This window comes from Sarcophilus harrisii, chromosome 6, assembly GCF_902635505.1.
Source record: "Sarcophilus harrisii chromosome 6, mSarHar1.11, whole genome shotgun sequence".
Classification (NCBI taxonomy): Eukaryota; Metazoa; Chordata; class Mammalia; order Dasyuromorphia; family Dasyuridae; genus Sarcophilus; species Sarcophilus harrisii.
This window is the reverse complement of record NC_045431.1, coordinates 118,575,469-118,597,088: the sequence shown is the minus strand read 5'-3', so window position 1 is coordinate 118,597,088 and position 21,620 is coordinate 118,575,469. Positions and strand designations below refer to the sequence as shown.

Here is a 21,620-nt window from a genome sequence, read left to right as displayed (position 1 = left end):
GTTTTGGAAGCATCAAGGTTAGGACTTGAATCCAGGTCTTTTGGCGTTAAAAAGATAAACTAATTTTGGTGAAATCTAATTTGTAAGATTCAACTTAACAACCATAGATTAAATCAGGATAGAAATTAAGCCAGGGTTGGACCAGTGATTCATCGGCATGACAAACTTCCAGATGTTCCCTCTGCCACTGAGGGGGGGTAGTACCTTCTTTGTAACTTGGAGTCTTGGAGAACTGATTAGACTGTAGGGAGTGACTGGCCCTGGATCACACAATATGCATCAGAAGCAAGACTTGAGCTCAGGAAGGTATTTTTAAGTTGCATAGACCCAAGTCCTTGCAGCTCTCTGAACAGCTCTCTGTACTCGATCCCTAGAACAACCCCAGTGCTTTCACAACTGTTCAAATCCTTATTTTTTTAAGGTATAATTCACATCTTCCTTTAGGAAGGCTTCTCTGACCACATCATCTGGAAGCTCCTGGACTCCAATGACTTTGATGACTCTGAAAGAGAGAGGCTTTTGACAATTCACATGCAAGTCAAGACATTATCCTCATGAGGTCATTGGTTCTCTTTGAGAAGGAAGGATGAACAACAACTAAAAGTGGCCGCTCCCTCCTATTTCCACAGTATGGCTTATCCTAAGCACTCATCTGGAACTTGTAATTTTTGACCTTGTATGGCTATGTATAATTATTATCTTTTAAAAAATAACCCAGTTAATTTTGGAGAGGCTTTTGCCACAAAATGAATTTTTCAATTGCAGAAATTCTCAAAGACCATCTATACTCATCTATTTAGGGGGAGAGGCATGGATCAAATATTTTGGAGTGCCATTCTTCACAAGATGGCAAGACCAACAGACTGCAAAGTATTGACAAGGGCTAGGAGATTTTTTGTATTTTCTACAGTACCCACGTAAGAAATAGTTGCTGATTGGTTAAAGTGTTGGGACTTAACTATCATGCTCAAGCTCTCTGAGGTCATTTTCATTATTTATTACTTAAAAAAGCTTCAAACTATGGGAAATCTTTGGTAAAAATAAAAACAATGAAAATATCAATGTTTACATAAAATATTGTATAACCAATGTTCTGATGCACAGGAAAGAAGTGAGGAATGTTTAGAATCCTTAGTAAAGACACAACCTAAAAAACACTTTGAAACAAAACCATTTTTATAAATGTTTAAAATATTTCTTTGATTCTCATCATTTACATCAACAATCAGTTCAATCAATATTTTGAACTTTAAGGTATTTATAGCTGTTTATTTAAATAAAAACCAGTAATTACACAGTGGCATATTTTTTTTTTTACTATAGCATCAAATCTTTTCAAGTCTGTTTACTTCACATAAAACTAAGGGAAAGAAAACTGGAAATAAAAACCAATATAGTTCTCAATTAGCCCTCTACGGAAAAGAGGAAAATAATTGTCATGTCTATTATTACACAGACATTTCTCTAGCGTTTTTTTTTTTGTTTGTTTCTTTGTTTTTTCTGGAGCCTCAAACTTGACCGGCTTTAAGTTGATCTAAATGAATTTTCAGCTCAGGACACAATTCAATTAGCAGCAGTTCCATTAGCACCTGAAATAGGAAAGAAGAAAATAAATCACTGGAGGTTTCCAAGAACTTGACGAAATTCTTTATGAAAAAAAAAGTCCTATTTTTTTGTTTGAATAGTGGCACTACAGAGACTATTAGATCAGAATTCAGTAGAGGACTGAGTTATTTCATTGAACTGCTGATAATCAAATGATAAAATAACTTATAATGATAAATCTCTTAAATTTATTCCTCTCATCCCAATGGTGAAAAAAAGCAAAAACAAAACCCAAAATCTTCTTAACAAACATGTATGAACCACCAAAACTAAATTCTCTCGTTGGTTATGTTCAAAAAGCTATTCATCACAATTCTCAAAATGTTTGAGAGAAAGAAGGTTAGAGATTGAGCATGATGGGTCAAATATGAGAGAGTTTGACATATCTTGACTGAATATTTAGAAACTGAATAAAAATTTAAAAAAATTATAAGTTGAAATGAATTCAACAAATGTTTATTTAAATAATGTCTATTACATGCAAAGCACTCTGCTGGATGCTCACATAAGAAGCTAAGGAGGATGGGAGAAATGGATACAGTATAATTAAAATGAGCAAATCCGAGGCATTGAAATTGGGATTGTGGAATCTCTGACTCTTAATTATGCTTTAATTTACTCACATATAATAGATGCTTATTGGCTCTTGTCTCTTGCAGTGCATTGAATATTTTTATTATACCATGGCGGGCATTTTGCTGTCCAACTAGGCTCTGGAGCATATCTGAAAAAAAAAAAAAGAGTATATTTAAGACAGCTGTGAAAAAGTACATAATTATTAGAAAGTAGCAATTATATATTAAGATATTAAAATTTATGTATTATATGTTAATAATGAGAATTAAGGGTTACCTATGACCAGTCTATTTAGAAATGTCTAAAAATTACAGCAAATTGCCCTTTTAAAGTTTTCAGTATTTCATTATTTCCCTAAAATTATATTTTAAAATATGTTAAATATATAGTATACATATACTATATGCAATATAATAAATATATCCAAAATATATTTAATATTTAAAAAAAATTTGTTACAGACTCCTTATGTACTTCATCTATGAATGATGTTTTTAACTACATAAAAGAAAATACGTAAAATTACAAAGAAAACCAATAATGCTGAAATATATTTAACAAAATTTTTTTTTAAAACAACCTGATTTAAAAAAAATAAAATAAAAAATAAAACAACCTGATTTAACATCCCCAAGTTAAGACCTGCTGCTTTAAAATCTCTAGGAAAGCAATGAAAATATTTTAAGATGAAAACCTATCCAAATTTAATTTCCAAAATGCAATTTTGATTTTAATCACCTATAAATTAAGTTCCTAAACATAGCACTGATTCCTGATTAACGTCTCTGAACCCCCATCACAGCCTAAAGGGGAAACTTTATTTGGTAGTGTTCTTAATCTGATTACACTGTACAAACAAGTAGCAGACAAGGATAGCAGGTTCTACCAAGTTGGAAAGGCAAAATTCATGCATAGTCCTGGCAACAGTGTGTTCACTTTCCAGAGCCCAGTCTGACTAACTGAGAGGCTCACCATTAGAAGGAGGTCCAGTGTTTGGTCACAACTAATCAGTCAGGCAAGAGGATGTGTTTTTTTACTTTTTATTTTCAAAACATGTATGGATAATTTTTCAATATTAACTTTTGCAAAATCTTGTGTTCCAACTCCCCTTTCCCTAGATGGCTAGCAATACAATATTTTTATGTTAAATATGGTAAAAATATATGTTAAATCCAATATATGCATACATATTTATACAATTATCTTGCTACATAAGAAAAATCAAATCGAAAAGGAAAAAAATGAGAAAGATAATAAAATGCAAGCAAACCGCAACAAAAAGAGTGGAAATACTATGTTGTGATCCACACACAGTTCCCTCTCTGGGGGTAGATGGCTCTCCTTATCACAAGATCACTGGCCCTGGCCTGAATCATCTCATTGTTGGAAAGAGCCACATCCATCAGAATTGATCATCATATAATCTTGTTGTAAGAAGCATTTATTAGGCAATTATTGTATGTGAGGTACTGATAAGCACTGAGAATACCAAGAAAGGCAAAAACACAATCATTTTCCTAAAGATTCACATTCTAATGAGGAAAACAACTAGGACATACATACAAGTCACATATGAATGGGAGGTAATTTCTGAAGGAAACCACAAGAGATGGAGGAGAGAAAGTTGGTAGGGAGGAGAGACACCAGAAAAGACCTTCTGGAGAAGGGCTGTGGGCAGTCTTGAGGGATGTGAAGGAAGTTAGGAGGCAGAGGTGAGGAGGGAGAGCATCGCAGGTAGGGGAGATTGTCAATGAGAAGGCACGCAGTTAAGAAATGGAACACTGGGTTCAAGGGAAAGCAAAGATATTGCTGGATCATAAAGTACGTGGAGAAAGGTATCATGTAAGAAGACTGGAAAGGGAGGTTTTAAATGCCAAATAGCATTTTGTATTGAATCCTGGCCCCTGCAGGGAGCCCCTGGAGTTCACTGAGAAGGGTGGAATGAAACGTGGCAGTCTTGAGAGGGAAACCAAGAAAAAGCCATTGTAGTTCTCCAGGCATGAGATGGTAAGGACCTGAACTTGGGTGGTGGCTATGGAAGAGGCTGTGAAGATAGAGAAAGGTAGAAGATGTGTGGGCAAGGAAGCAAAGATGGGTCCTAGGAGGATGGTGGGGCACCCTGACAGTAACAGGGAGGTTCAAAAGAAAGGGAGGTTTGGGGAAAAAGAGATTAAGTTCTGCTCTGGATATGCTGAGTTGGAGATACAGCAACTCACAAAAACTACAGTCTGTTTAGATGTTAAAAAGGTAATGATCCAGTTGGTTGAGGGAGAGCCCACACTACCCAAATCATGGACATTTGATAAAGTGTTTGTGGGGTGTGTGGGTGGACATGTACACTCACTAAAAGAGGCACTAGTGGAACAGTGGATAGAATGCTCAGTCGAGTTGGAAAGACTCCTATTCCTGGGTTCAAATCTGATCTCAGATGCTGACTAGTTGTGTGATCCTGAGTAAGTCACTTAACCCTGTTTGCCTTAGTTTCCCCATCTGTCCAATGAGTTGGGGAAGGAAATGACAAATCACTCCAGTATCTTTGCTAACCTAAAATGGATCACAAAGAATTGAATATGAAAATTAAACCACACAGCCCTTTTTGTAGTGGCTAGAAACTGGAAACTGAATGGATGCCCATCAGTTGGAGAATGGCTGAATAAATTGTGGTATATGAATATTATGGAATATTATTGTTCTGTTAGAAATAACCAACAGGATGATTTCAGAAAGGCCTGGAGAGACTTACACGAACTGATGCTGAGTGAAATGAGCAGGACCAGGAGATCATTATATACTTCAACAACAATACTATATGATGACCAGTTCTGATGGACCTGGCCATCCTCAGCAATGAGATCAACCAAATCATTTCCAATGGAGCAGTAATGAACGGAACCAGCTACGCCCAGAGAAAGAACTCTGGGAGATGACTAAAAACCATTACATTGAATTCCCAATCCCTTATTTTTGCCCACCTGCATTTTTGATTTCCTTCACAAGCTAATTGTACAATATTTCAGAGTCTGATTCTTTTTGTACAGCAAAATAACGGTTTGGTCATGTATACTTATTGTGTATCTAATTTATATTTTAATATATTTAACATCTACTGGTCATCCTGCCATCTGGGGGAGGGGGTGGGGGGGGTAAGAGGTGAAAAATTGGAACAAGAGGTTTGGCAATTGTTAATGCTGTAAAGTTACCCATGCATATAACCTGAAAATAAAAGGCTATTAAATAAAAAAAAAAAAAAAGAGAGAGAGAATTAAACCACAATAATACACACATACACAAGCATATTTTCAAGGAAAATATTTCAATTATTCTGTATCCCCATCACCTATTTTCTAATGAAACAGTGGCATATTTTATCATTAATCTTAAGTTATAATTGGAAATGGTATTGATCATATTTTTAAGTCAATTCCTTCATTTTACAAATGAGGAAACCGAAGCCCAAGGAAGTTAAGTGAGTAGCCCAAAATCCCTCTGATAGCGTCAGAGGCTGGATTTGAACTTAGATCTCCTGACTTCAAGGTAGTTGTTAAAAGCTGATAAGACTGTTTCCCCTAAATTATTATTTTTTAAAAAACTAGGCTCCATACTTCCAGTTCTTTCTTTAGGAAGATTTCTATGCTCACATCCTCTTGGCCATCCTCCTCTGGATGCTTTCCTAAGGGTGACATAATAGAGACCAAAATTTAATGCAAATTTTTTCCTATTTAGTTCTTTGTTATCCTTTTCTCTTAAAGTGTGTGTGTGTGTGTGTGTGTGTGTGTACGTGCATACACACACATACATACATATACAGGCATAACTCACCTGGAATGTTTTCAAGTAGTTTTTGTTGTGCTCGCTGTTTAGTTTCCTGGCTTTGTTCCTCACTCCTAGGTGGCATTGGTGGGGCTAATTTTCCATTTGGCCAAAATGCATCCCGAAAAACATTGATATAATAAACCAACATTGGCTCACTGAAGATCCAGTTTATGGTGTCTCGTATTTGTCTTGTAAAAGAAAAATATCAATTAATTATTCAGATTCTTACAAAACATATTGTTACCCTCATGTTCTTTCAGAAAGGTTTGGAAAGCAGGTGATTGTCTAACAGATCAGATCTCGCCTGAGCTAAATAATCACAGTGGGAGCTGGATTCGATCCTGTACTGGCTTCAGAATCAATTTGTTAATTTATTTTTTTGTTGGTTCAGACTTGTGATTTCATTGAAATGAGGAATTCTTGTTAAGAAAAACTCACTTTTGGTAAGAAAACTTCTTCTATGAGAGCATATCCATGACTGTTGTACATTAGAGTTGCCTGAAGGCACTAAGATATTAATGACTTACCAAAGTGACAAAACATGTAAAAAAAAATTAGGACCCTCTCCAAAGACACCCCCCCCCAGAACAAAACAAATTAAATTTTAAAAAATAGGATCAGAACCCAAATCTCCTTCACTCTAAAGTCAGCTCCCTTTCTACAACTATAACTCTATTAATGTGGTAATTCTTCACTGGGGTTAACAATTGTTTCACTGCTATTGATTTCTCTTACTCAGTGATTTTTAGCCTTTTATGCATCACGAATTGTTGGTGAAGCTTATGAATCTCTTTTCAGAAGAATGATGGCTTGATAATTGAAGGAAATACTAAATTTCAATTAGAGATTAGTGAAAATAAGATGACTTTATTTTTCATTTTCCCTTCTAACTTTTAAAATTCCTTCAGATAACTGAAACCTAGGCTCATGAATCCCAAATTAAGAATTTTTGCTCTAAATGTTTACTTGACACAAAGTTACAAAGACAATAACTGAGAATTTATTTATAAGGAATATTTTGTAGTAGAGGGTGGTATATGATACTACACAATATAAGGAACAAAGACAGCTAAAGAACAGTGGATGAAGTATAAGGTCTGAAGTGAGGAAGACCCATCTTTCTAAATTCAAATCTGGTCTCAGACATGTACTTGCTATGTGACCCTGGGTAAAACACTAAACCCTGTATTCCTCCTCTGTAGAATGATTTGGAAAAGGAAATGGAAAATCACTTCAGTATCTTTGCCAAGAAAACCCCAAATAAGATCACCAAATTGACATGACCCAAAAAGGACTGAACAAAAAAAAATTAAGGCAATTCATTAGACCAAGAAATATTACAGATTGAACACAGGAGCAGGTTTATGAAGCCTATCACAAATGATAGATGCATACTGGATCATTAAGTGATTTGGGGAGTACATACCTCTATTTGCAATTAAAAAGGAGAGACATTTATACTCTGTCTCTTGGTGTTGCTATGAGAGATGCAACATGTGTGGATCATTGTTCTTAACCAGTATAAGCTATATTCCTTCTGTAATATTAACAGCTCACATTGACATTTTTAAGATTACAGGGTACTATCTTCTCCAGAAATCTGTGAGGTTATATAGTATAAATATCATTATCTCCATCTTCCAGATAAGAAAATTGAATCAGAGTAATGAAATGACTTGCTTGCATTTATACCCAACCTAAAATTTGACAGCATTCTTTCTATTCCACCTGCTACCTCTCAGAAAAGGAGCAAAAATGGTGCTACAAATTGAAGAGCCGAGAAAACATTATGCCAGTTTTCAATGTTGCATGATGGTGAATAAGGATAGCACAGGTAACATCCAAAGTTAAGGAACTGGGTCAATAATTTCAGAACTGGGATACTAGACTAGAATAATTTTAAACTCTACTCCAAACTATGTCACAGTCACTAACAATAAAGGATGTTGATCAATTAATAAGCACTTATTGAGGACTCATCATATGTCAAGATAGAAATACAAAGACAAAAACTAGTCTCTTATTTATATCTTATCAGAGAATCAATAAATACACAATTTTTTACAAAAATTTTTTTTCTTGTGATTTCAATGGAACAGGGAATTCTCTCTACCAATTCAGGTCAGCACCTGCACTCAATTTGGAGTCTCAGATTAGAGCCACAGAAGTTGTGACCTACCCACAGTTACATAGCATGTGTCAGAGGAGGGGGTTGAACACTGGTTTCTAACTCCAAGGCCAACTTATTGTGTCCTTATCCCATTTACCTAACATAAATAAAATAGCAGAATTGTCATGGTTTTCTAAAATCCACCAGCCACAGACATCATGGGACTGGGGCATCTCAGATTGTGGAGAATATTAAGAGAGAGCAGCCTGGGGTCAAAAGGTAGAAAGTTTGAGCTTCTGATTTTATTTTGGGATCCTATGGACTTCTTCCACAGCTGAACATAAATGTGGCCACTACTCTGAGCTCCTCCGGCCTTCTCTACCTAGCCTCTAAGAGGAAAAAATGAAACTGATGCTGGCCATGAAAAGGACTGTAATCACTGAGCTAATCAGACCAGGGATAGTGAGGTACTTTACCTGAAAAATAATTTCCCTTTCCCAGGACTCCGAGTCTCAGAAAGAATCAAATGTCTCTGGGAGACATCTCTGGGAGATAAAGGAGATAAAACAGCCAGTTTTCTGCTGTTAATAGCAATGTCTTTGCATAACCCCATAAAGTGCTCCCTTCTCCACTGATGAGCTGCTCCTTTTTTCACTATCATTCATTCCTATTATTATATCAAGAAAGTAATGGCTACTAACGATAATTGTGTGGTCATGGAGATGGAAAATGGGAAGGAAGAGAGTATCTGGAGAAGAATGGTAGACATTTGTAGTACCTAACATGAGACAAGGGATGGGAGCTGGTGGAGTAACGATTTGAAGATATTCCTTAGAAGATAACAAAGCAGCTTAGTTACTCTGCTAGAGAATTCATTATCAAGCTGTAGATTATGTGAGAGAGAGACAGAGACAGAGAGAGAGAGACAGAGAGAGAGATAGATAGATAGAGAGAGAGAGAGAGAGAGAGAGAGAGAGAGAGAGATGAACAGAGAGAGATGGACAGAGACAGAGAGAGACAGGGAGAGGAACCTGTATAAGGCTTTCCCCTGGGACCCTGTAAATGCAAAATACAGGACCCTGTATAATGGACTCATGATTTGGAGTCTGGGGAGCTAGATATTGTCAGCTCTGCCACTTAGCACCACAATAGCAGAGATTCAGATTGAGAATGGGGTTTTGTAAATCATTGTGGTGCCATGGATTCCTTTAGGCAGAGTCTAGTGAAGCCAGTAAATGCACAAAATAAAATAGAATTAGAATGGAAACTTGCAATACAATTATCACTATTACAAAACAAACAAACAAGTTCATGGACCTGAAATTTAGGACCCTTGCTCTAGTATACTCATTCTATATTTGAAGAAGCAGAGGCTCAAAAGTGAAGGGACTTGTGCAAGGTCACATAACCATTAGTCTCAGTGGTGTGTTTTAGGCTCCTGTCAGGTTACTCCTGGGCCAGTCCTTTCTTCAATGTATCAAGCTGCCTTCTACCCTATTTGACGTATATATCATTTCTCTGGTCCCATTACAATGACAGTTATATCTGATGACTATATGGACTTCTAGCTTCAAATCTAAAATCCTTTGCCTTGGCTTACTGGCTGATGGTATTAATGAAAGGTGAATGCCAAGTGATGATCATAAATAGGAATATCACACGACTTTGGGACCCAAGATCTAATCCTGCTTCTGATATTTACTGTTACTATGGGCAAATCAGATTCAGTTTCTTCAACTCCAAATCTTACTTTTTGTCTTCATTGGGACCTCCAAACTCTTAGTTCTTTATCAAGCCTCCACCTTTACTCTGGCTAAAAAGTCTCCTGTCTTCCCATTCTTGACCCCTTGATAAACTCTACATTATCCCCTCCTTTCAAGTTCTTTGCCTCTTTATCCTACGACCAATGTAGCCTCACCCCGTGCCTCAGCTTTGGGCTACTCCCACTTGTCCAAACTATGGTCAGCTATTTTTCCAGCTTTGTTATTACTGTTTCTCCTTTGAAGCTGGAGGGAAAAAAAAATCACAAAACTGTATTGACTGGGCCCATTACAGATGGATTTTCCGTAGTCTCAACTGGCCTCTAACTGTAGCAAGGCCATCCTTTTCTATCTCCCCATTCAATTCATTTTCTCTCTCACCACAGTGGTTTTTCTGAATCTTTTCATCCCTCCTCAAATCTATTGCTCTCTCTGGCTTTGACCTTGGAATGGTGTTACTTGGAATGCTCCTCTGATCCCTGGTATACAGCATCATGCTTGGATAATGTGTGCACATCTCTGCAAAGCTTAATGATTCCAAATCCCTGGAAAAGATGAGGGCTGTGGAACCACATATGAGTTAGGGACAGTCAGGATAAGAGTCCATGACTCCTGTCTTTGCTTCTCTGTCATGTCAAGTTCTAAGGTTCATCTATTCAAATGTTCGTTTTTAAAAGAAAGATGTGTTTCAGAATTTTTTTTAAAAATCCCTGTATAAACAATCCAAAAGTACTATTAAAATCTTTACCCTTCCCCTTAACTATCTGGCTTATTCATATGCATCATACAAACCAAGTGAGAATAGAAATTGTCAATTTAAACAAACTTAAATTTTGATAAGAGGCCCTCATCAAATACTGTCATCAAAGTGTCCTCGATCCATTTTTATCTTACTTCCCACATAGACAAAATCTGTAGAAGGTTATTAGCTCAATTCTGGTTGGTGGAATTAGAGCACCTTATACAGTGGGAAGTCTAGGCAGAACCTGCTGCCTCCTCACCTACTTATTCTAAGCAGCAAAGAAAAATGCAAAGATGGCCCAGAGACTCTCAGGGGCTCTCAGAATCCAGCCTCTGGAGGATGCTTCTTATCTAATCTCACACCAAATTGCTATCAGATGCCTGACCTGTTCCTGAGTGATAGTGGCTTTTTTTTTTTTTTTTACACTTAACAAATCAAAGCTATCAAAACATTTCACTCATTTAGAAATTTATGGTCTAGTGGAAGAAGAGATCTGGGACTTACTAGATGTGGGATGACAAGCAAGTCAGTTAACTTTGCTGTTAAAGTTTCCTCATCTATAAGATGTAGTAATAGTCTCAGAGATTATTGTGAGGCTTCACTGAGATGAAGGATGTAAAGCAGTCTATGGACATTAAGGCTGTATTTAGGCAATAGCAATTAATATTGTTCACTTGTGCTTCAGTTGTATGCTTAGATTCATAGAAAATTAGTATAGGAGAACAAAAGAGGTACTTGCTGTAGTTAAGATATCACGAGAGGAATTGAAGGTAAAATTAAAAGTGGCTTAAAGTGACCATGAGAAAATAATGGGGAAAATTAGCAACATAAATAATAAAGTCAGAAACTAACAAATAGCAAAAAGGTATTCAGCAAGACATTTAATGTCCTCAAAGGTTTCTTGGACCTCAAAATATATCACGGGACAATAATTATAAAAAAGCTATCTCTTATAGGAAATGGGGAGGAGTGAGAGAAAGGTTAATGAAACAGAAGAGAAAATCCAAAACTACAACCTCATGGTATGAGGGAAATTGATACAAAACCAAACCCCGCCCCCCAAAGTGGGGAAGTCATTATTTAATCCAAGCTATTGGAATGATTAGTTAGTGAATGTAGGTTTAGAGCCACACTGCATAATGTACTCCAATAAATTTTAATTAGACCAATAACATAAATATGGAGGGGGGTATCACTAGTTTTAGAATTAGAATAGAATAGAAATTTTAAAAAACTGAAATAGGGCCTTGGCTATAAATAATATTTACTAGCTATGTGAACTCAGATCAATCATTTTAACCTTTAGATTCTGTTTTTTCATTTGTAAAATAAGAAAAGAATTACATCCCCTCCATCCCCAGGAATCTACTTTATGAGGCTGCTTGTTGGGGGGAGGGGGGATGTCCTATGAAAGTGTGTGTTATTATCAGTGTTTGAACCAGGCATGTGTGTCATTTTTTGAAGATAAAATGGGAAGAGGAAGAGGCAGCTTCTGAAGGCTCGGAAAAAGAAATCTCTTTTTCCAAGGCCTAAATACCAATAATCTCTTTTCCCAAGGCTTAAATGTCACTAAAGTGGTTTGCCTCAGCAGACTGAAAGCAGAAGTAATGGAGAATGCTTTATGAGAGGTGGGCAAATCTTTAATCTGACATAATCCTAACACTGAGATTTTTCTATAAAAATAAGGGAACCCCAAATATAATCAAACCACTAGGGCAATTCCCTTTTCCTCTCTTTGCAGAGTAAAGATAATCCTTAGGTCCTTGATGGCTGTGCCAGTGGGACACAAGTTTTGGAGGGTATTAGTAAATTAGAAAGGCTTCAAGCTCAGACTACGTGTAAGGTGTTAATGGCTCTATCTTATACCTTATGAGATACTTAGTTTCCACACTCCAAGCTTCACTCTGTAACAGGTTAGTCACTCATGGACCAAGCTAGCTAGATGTGAGGACCCTCATCATTAGAAAGTTAGTCACCAGCTGATGATTATTGAGAGTGGGGAGTAGGTGATGAAAAACTCAAGGCACAATAACAAGGGGTTATGCCATTGGAGGAAATAACCACACTGATGAAATCATGACTTTTGGGGAAGCATTATAGAATGAAATCGATGCAAACTCCTCGAGGGCAGGTCCATTTCTGAGGGGTTATTATACATCTAAAATCTAGTACAATGTCTGGTACTAACTAGACACTTATTAAATTGTAAATGTAAATAAATTTAAGTAAAGTGTAAAGAAAGCACATTCAATGCAATATAACAAAATGTCCTTTTCTGTTCACAAGTTTCAATATATAAAAGTTTGCCATATTTCTTATCTAATGACATGCATATATTTAAGTAGCAAGTATGAATTAACATTTAACTGGAAATAATTAATTTTATTACAAAATATCATTACATTTTAAGAGTATAAAAAAGTATTTATTTTCCTCTTCAGATTCAATCCTATTACATTTCTGGCACCTGAATCACATTTCTATCCAAGAGAAGGTCATATTTTCAAGTCCCATGAAAGATCTAAATTTTAAATATAGAGGCACTTGAAAAAAAGACCTTTATTAAAACATCATAAATAAGTGTCATCTAGAAGAATGTATTTTATTCAAAATATCCTCTGTTCTTATATAATATCAAAGCTATGAATAATATTTGAATAAGTTATGGTACATGAATGTAAAGGAATATCATTGCTCTATAAGAAATGAGGAGCAGGATGATTTCAGAGAGGCTTGGAGAGACCTTCATGAATTGATGCGAAGTGAAGTGAGTAGAACCAAGAGAACACTGTACACAGCAACAAGAAGATTATGAGATGATCAATTCTAGTGGATATGGCTCTTTTCCACAATGAGGTGATTCAGGACAATATCAATAAACTTGTGACGGAGAGAACCATTTGCACCCAGAGAGAGGACTATGGGGACTGAATGTGAATCATAACATAGTATTTGCACCTTTTTTGTGGTATGCTTGCTTTTTGTTTTCTTTCTCATTTTTTTCCTTTTTAATCTGATTTTTCTTGAGCAGCATGACATGGAAATATGTGTCATAGAATTGAACATATTTAACATATGGAATTACTTGTTGTCTAGGAGAGGGAGGTGGGAAAAAGGGAAAGAGAAAAACTTGAACACAAGTTTTTATATGGGTGAATGTTGAAAACTATCTTTGCATGTATTTTGAAAATTAAAAGCTATTATATTAAAATAATAAAATAAAATATAGAAAATATTACTAAAAATTAGTATAAATTCTTCCTCCACTTAACCCCCTCCATGATCTAGGCACAGATTGCAACCTCTACAAGACCAAAGATTTTAGAGTTATTATAGTATAAGTGAATGACTTTGCACCAGCTTGCTACCTTTTGTACGGTCTTCTCTAGAAAATGAATGACATCTGGACTACTGGTTTAATTCTGGTCCAATATTTTCAGAAATATAGCCCTTGTACACAAAAATGGAACAGGCAGTTATGATAACAAGGGAACTTAAAACCATGGCACAGGGGATAGGTTAAAGAACTGGGGAGATTTGACTTGGAGGGGAAAAAAAAAAGTAGAGATTATGATAGCAGCCTAAAAGAATCTGAAGTGTTTTCAGGCAGAAGAAAGATGGGCCTTTTGGTACTTGGCACTGGAGGGCAAAATGAGGAGAAAGGGTGTAAGTTACAGAAAGGCAAATTTTGGTTTCATATAAAGAAACTTTTCCCAACATTTAGAGCTGTCCAAAAGAGGAATGGTCTTCCTTGCAAGAAAATAAGCCCCATCAGTGGAAGTATTCAAGTAAAGACAGGATAGCTACTTGCTAAGGCGATTATAAAGGTACAATTACCTGATTTCTAAGTCTATTAGGGTCTGGGATCATAACTGACATATAAGTTAAGTGGCCTGTATGAGTACAGAACAAAGCATCATAGGAACATAAGATCTTGATTAGAGGTGAAAAAGATCTCACAGACTCACATCTAGCTCCTTATTTTCACTGATGAGGAAACTGAGGCTTAGAGAATTTAAGTGACTTGCTCAGGATCCCATAGGCAGCAAGCAGATGTTGAACCCAGACCTTTTATATGTGTTAGTGCCCTTGCTACTGTACCATGCTGATCTCATAAATTTTGTATCCACATTAAAACAGTTACTACTCACTTGTTGATCGTTCTTCCAAAAGTGACTTGAACTAGTGCAATCAGTGTTCTTCTCACCCACTTAAACACTGCAAGAAAAATCAGGATAAGACCATCATCACAGGATAGCATCACTCTTGTGCATTTCCCGTAACTACATAAAACGATTCCAGATCTGTTCACTTCCTTCCTCTTAGTTCGATCTAGCCTAGCTGTTCCCACATCAAATGAGGTAAAGCAGGTCAATTAATAGACATTCCAATTTGGGGGACACTTTGTAATCTTTTCTTTATAATAGTGTTATGGATTATATACCTGCCTATGTTCACATCTTATCTTCCAACTAGACTGTGCTCCATGAGAGCAGGGCCTGTGTCTTATTTAAACTTTGTGCCTATTGAAATATCCACACAGACTCTTGATATTTGTCAAATGTTACTATAGAAAAAAAAAAAAACTTATCACTTTCCAGGTCTTTCTCTCTCTTTTTTTTACTCATTCTACTTTATGTTACACTTATTTATGTGTGTATGTTTATGTGTAAATGAATCATTGTCTATTATATGCAACACACTTAGAATAAAAATAGAAAATTTAAACAGTCTTTGCCCTCAAGAGCTCACATTTTAAACGGGGTTGGAGAGACAGCAGATACAGAAGGATTCAGCTACAAGTCACAGAGAAAAGTCCCATGGTCCTTGATATAGTGGAAAAACAGATGGTAACACCTCTTTTTAAATGTCATTTCCATTGACAGAATCATATCAGTTTCTGATGCTGAACTATTTGTCAGTACCAAGGATTTTAGTAGTGGAATCTTTCCTTTCTGCATCTTCAGGAGCTTAAGCTGTAGCATCTATAGAAGCAGTTTCCAGCATCTATTTCCATCTCCATCTTCAAGGGTCACTTCCCAGGATGATGCCCAAGAAAACTGGATTGGAAGTATCATTATGTCCAAGGCTCTTAGATTTAGGGTCTCTGCATCGGGGTTCAAGATTTTATGTGTAATCAAGGTGTTAGTAGAGATTTGACTTATCTGGCACATGCTGCCTCCTCTATCTCCCTCAAAAATGTACACACACACACACACACACGTCTACATATTCAATGTATATATGCAAGCACATATCATCTGCATTATGATCTACCATACAGAGATGACATATAGCATCTAATTGTCATCTTGACTTGCCTTTGGACTTCAATGAATCAGGGAGAGTAAGACTGAAGACTTTGTAAAATTCTGCCTCTTTTAAATACAATTCACATATAAGTCAAGACATGAAAGACAACAATCATATATGCACATATACGTAACAAAACTGTATAGCCTTATATTAAAGGTTATGATGTGAATATGAAAAGAGAGAGAGGTGTAGAATTCAGAGGAGGAACCATCACTTCTGGTGAATTGCAAAAATCTCTCAACAGAAATGGCATTTCCATTTTTTTCCAGAGAAGTTCGAGACCTTGGCAGTTACTGAAGAAAATCCCACTTTTTCTTTGCTTTCAATTCTGGCCCAATTTATTGACTTCTGGAAGTATCTGTCCAAGAGGATTTATACTGATTGATGGTCTGACTGACTGACGATATTATAGTCCAAGATCCAGTCTTCATCCTCTTGGGTAGATGGTTAGGTTCAAACTTCACTGAGCAGTTATGAGCCTCATCCAGCATGCTTTGCTTGTTCCACAGTAGGATGCATGCAGCAATTAAAATACAATATTTAAGAAAACAACCTCCCACTCCACTTCTATCTTTTTACAAGTAGAGCATAAACATAGGTTGACCATCAGGCTGTCCTTACAGCTTGGTCTGAGAAAGGATTGTTTTGCTACTATTCCAATTTGCATAGTGAAGCTAGGGGGGAAAAAACTGTAAAACCAAGTACTCACAAGAAGCACTGGATGAAATCACTGAAACATTTTTTATACATTTTTTACTCCATAAAATTCAAAAGCAGAAATAAAGAATAGGCTCTGGCATCAAGGCCAGATAGGACTTTCTGCTAGATTACCATGAAGCCAGACACAGCACAAACCTCATAAAATCCATCTATCCATTTTCCCACAGCCAACCTTAGTTTTGCTTACATTAAAGAAAGGCCTATCAAATAGTATGTGTTGGGGGGTGGGGTTCCTTTTTTTTTTTTCCTTCATTGGTAGGGTATATTTTCCATAGAAGCCCCTATCCCGGAGCACAGGTAAACTCCTCAAGAGGGTGTAGCTTTCAACTTTGAAAATACATAAATTCTGATCGATGCAATGACCACCTATGATTCCAGATGACTCATGATGAAATATGCTACCCACTTCCTGATGGACAGATGATGGAATCTTCACCTTGGTAAAGAGTGCTTATTATATAACATTATTATATAAATTATATAACATAAATTTTTTTGGTCATGAGCAACATGGAGATTTATTTTGCTTTTTTTTTTTTCTTTTCAAAAGGGGACAGAGAGAGGGGAAGGAGTAAACACAGATTTTCATTAATTCCAGAACTTAAAAAAAAAAAAAGTATTGGGGTTTTCTTGCACTGGAGTTTTTAAGGGTAGAAGCTGGATGACTTCTTGTCTAGAAAGTTATAAAAAGATTCCTTTTTCAGGTAGAAATTGAATTGTTTGGTCCTTGGGTACTTCTTGATTGAAAGACTTGGGTTTCCTGTGCCTTTTGAGTCTATCTACCATATATCATTCCTAATGACACCCACTTGCTTATCTCATATCTGGATTCCCTTATTTAAGAAACAAATAGTCTTATTATTAATAGTAGATCCCTAAGAAAGAGCTAATGATAAGTGATCCAAATGTTCTTACCAATGTTTCCAATGGCATTATAATGATGAAATCTGAGTTTTTTTTTAAATCAATTCATTAAAAAAAAAAAAAAAAACTTTCCTACAATACTTAAAGCTGTATGTCATTTGTTCTGTTTTTAGCAGGTAATCATAAAATCAGTTACATGGTAGAATCAATACAGGAGAAACTCAAGGAAATGTTAATTTGATCTCCTCAAATATACAGCAGAATAGTAAAGGACTTGAGGACTGATCCAACCTAAAATCCCCACTGTTAGATGTTACCTGTACATGTGTGTGACCAAATAAATTCTTTAAGCTTTTCTGAGCCTTCATTTCCTAATGTGTAAAATGATGGGGTTGGATTAAAGGGCTTCTAAGCTTTTTTTCAGATATTTCTTGTACTAATTCTTATGATCCCATGAATCTGAATCCTGGCTCTGCTACCTATGTAACTGTAAACAGTTGGCCTCTCTGAGCCTTCATTTTCCCATCTCTAAAACAAGAAAACTAAACTAGATAAAGTTTCTTTCAGTTCTAAATCTTATACTCTAGGGTCCATTTCAATTCTGCAGTTCAGTGGATTCATGTAGATTTTGTATTAGGATTTTAAGATAGGGGTAGAGTAAAAGGTGGGAAGTATTGAATAATCATAGCATATTTTAAAAAACACTTAAAATGATTTTTTCATTGCACATGTGGAAAAAAGGAGGAGAGAAAAAAACTTGGAACACAAAATTTTACAGAGGTGAATACTGAAAACTATCATTGCATGTATTTGGATAAATAAAATACTATTAAAAATGATCATTTCTATAAAGGCCCAGTCTCCCAGACAAGTATGTTTTTCAAAAATACCAGAAGGTTGGCTAGAATTCAGAAATGGGCTGGCATTATGGAGATCTGTTCATTTTGAGGGATGGCATGGGGCCATGTGGGAGCAGCTACAATGGATAGTGGACCCCTGGAGTCAGGAGGATTTAAGTTCAAATCCAGCCTCAGTCACTTACCAGCTTTCTGACTCTCAGCAAATCACTTAACCCTGTTTGCCTCAGTTTCCTCATCTGTAAAATAAGCTGGAGAAGGAAATGGCAAAGCACTCTAGTCACAAGTAGTTGGATACAACTAAACCAACAAAAACAAAAAACAAAAAATGGGGCCATGACAGGAATATGTCCGTCAGAGATAATTAGCAATCTCCCTGTATCTTTTTAGAGGTGTAAGAGAGGGAGAGAGATGATCCTTAGAGGGTTTAAGGACATTTACACTTAACATATAGTGTCTAACAAGATCTGTGAAGATAATTATAGTGACCCCCTTCTCACCTAAGAAATCAATCCATCAACAAACTTCTATTGAGAGCAACTATGTGTGAGACACTGGGGATAAAAAGACATAAGTGAAAGCTCCTGACTGTAATGACTTTGCTACAATTTTCCTCAATCAGCCCCTCCCCATTTCTGGCCTGTTTCCTTCTACCATTTCTCCAATAAAATGTCTCCCTGCTCCCTCTTTCCTCCCCACTGGCCCCACACTTAGCTGCCTCATAAAAGTTGTTGTCGCAGCTTTGATAAAACATTATTGATGGTGAAAGTATTTGAATTAAAGAATTCTATTTATTTTCTCCTGAAATGTTGGAAGCAGATGTCCAAGTATGCTCACAGAAAGATGGTATTCTATTGAGTTCTTTCCCTGGCTTGTTGTTTGGCTAGAGCAAAATCCCTTAATCTTCTCTTTCTCAAGAAAAGACCTATCATCATTCCTGACTTTAAAAACAAATAGAAAAAAACCCACCCAGATAAAACAAAATAAAAATTTGGTTTATAGCTTGGATCAAGAGGATTCATGAAGTGATGAGCCAGGTTTTCTTGGGATGGTCTTTGAGCATAAAATGTGCAATTTGGAGAAGGGAGATAGGGAACAATAACTGTTTCACAAAGTTCTAATACTATTTAATAAATTACAACTTATGTGACTAGAAAACTGAAACATGTGGAGACAAAATGGTGTCAAGGAGTTGCATTGAAATTTCACCTCAGATACATGTTAGCCATGTGGGCATGACACTTAGCCCCTGCCTATATCAGTTTCTTCATCTGTAAAAAAGGGATAAAAATGAGATAATATCTGTGAAGTGCTTTGCCAATCTTAAAGTGCTATATAAATGTGAGTTATTATTATCATTATTATTGTTGTTATTGTTATTATTTCAACTTCTCTGATCCTCTACTTTCTCATCTATAATATGTAGACTCTAATAATTGTGCAACTTAACATGTAGGATTATCACGAAAAAAGAACTTGGGAAATCTTGAAGAAATGAATGGTAGTTATCCAAATGGATCTGTGATCTCATTGATGCCAGAGTTCCCTGCAGTAACGCAGATCTCAAGCTATTCTCACCCACTTGGCCCGTGTAGCTCATCCACGGCCACCCAGCATCCCGGAGGCTTTTTTATCTTCTCCCATACTGGGAGGTCACCAGTGATGCCCTTTGGACATCTACCTGTGATTTGCCATACTTGACACTTGAGCAGCTCATCTTCTCTTTCGGTCATACAATGACTTGATAAATCCTTGCCTTTTACTTACTCCCGTTCTCTGAAGTTCCTCTTTGGTTATATATATTAGAATTTGCTTATCTCCTTCTGGGGCCTTTCTCTCCGGGTGATGCTTTGAGAGGTAGTGGTATTATTCTAGGTTACTACATGGTAACCCCCTTAAGATGTCGGTATTGAAAAGATGAGCCTTTATTGTTACTGATAGGATCAATCGTTGGGATTTCCTAAAAAGAAAACAGCCCTTTCACCAACTTCTTTTCAACTTTGGCCCTGACTCCTATTATTCATTCTAAATGTTCATACTTGCTGGACAGTCTCTTTTTTGGAATAAAACATTTTTTCCCATGCCTTTCTTCTCCTTTTGAAATCTCAGTACTTGGGTTAGCTCAGTAATTAGGTATCTTAGTATTCCATTAATTGAATCATATTCAGTACAACACTTCTCTATATATACCTGATCCAGTTTGATCACTTTTCCCATCATTATTCTCTACACTACCATAGAAATGATAATTGTTCTCTTTATTACTGTTTTTGCTCCTACTATAATTTAATTGCACTAATTCCCCATCAAACATTACCTTGCCCTTTCCTCTGTTTATCCAAAGGTTACTCATTCTTATACTGAATAAAATGTAAGCTGCTTGAAGGCAGAAACTGCTTCTTTTTGTGTGTATTGCCAACACTCAACACAATTCCTATTCTACAGAAATACAGAAGACACATAAGTTCTTGTTAACACTGTTGTATCTCTTCTAGTCTATGCTGATTTTTCCTTTCTTGGAACCGCCTGCACTACTGTTATCATAATGCTTACATCACATAGTTTAACGCTTCTTTGTTCTCTCAGTGTTTCATATACATCGGCTTTATCTCTTCAGGTTGGACTTGGTATCCTTCTTAGGTCCTGTTCACATTATGTACTATTTGACATTATTGTTATTCAAGCCTATACCCTTTTACTTCAAATAGCAACATCTATATCACAGGAAATAAGGCTTATTTATTATTGTATTTCCTCTCAGACCTAGTCCAGTACAATGCACAAAAAAAGCACTTAATGAAAAATTGTTGAATTAAGTGAGTCAACAAAATTTGAATAGAATGTCTGTTCCTACAAGGCTACAGGAGTCACACAGCTCATACTTCATCATATCTACCACTATGCCCATAATGATGCTGTGCACCTATATGCATATCTGCTCAGTATTTACTCTGTTTTGCTTAGAGAATAACAATTGTTTGCATTCTCCACCCCACTCCATGGCTGTGAAATGATTCAACCATTCTGGAGAGCGATTTGGAAGTATACCTATCAAACTGTGCATATCCTTTGATCTAGCAGTGTCATTACTGGGTCTGTATCCCAAAGAGATCATAAAAGAGGGAAAAGGACTCACACGGGCAAAAATGTTTGTAGCTGCTCTTTTTATAGTGGCAAGGAATTTGAAATTGAGTGGATACTCCTCAGTTGGGGATTGGCTGAACAAGTTATGGTATATGAATGTAATGAAATATTAT

At 36.3% G+C, this 21,620-nt stretch overlaps 1 protein-coding gene across 3 annotated transcripts in view; it reads right to left on the bottom strand.

Annotated features, from left to right (window-relative positions):
• Positions 1–1,155: 1,155 nt before the first annotated feature.
• SNX25 (sorting nexin 25) overlaps positions 1,156–21,620 on the bottom strand; it is a 271,192-nt gene continuing 250,727 nt past the window's right edge. For all 3 annotated transcript variants that reach the window (XM_031943724.1, XM_031943723.1, XM_031943725.1), the window contains 4 exons: positions 14,758–14,824; positions 6,001–6,182; positions 2,229–2,329; positions 1,156–1,589 (listed from right to left, as the gene is read on the bottom strand). In XM_031943724.1, coding sequence (XP_031799584.1) covers positions 1,509–1,589; positions 2,229–2,329; positions 6,001–6,182; positions 14,758–14,824 — 431 coding nt within the window. In that variant the 3' untranslated portion in view covers positions 1,156–1,508. The remainder of the gene's footprint in view (positions 1,590–2,228; positions 2,330–6,000; positions 6,183–14,757; positions 14,825–21,620) is intronic.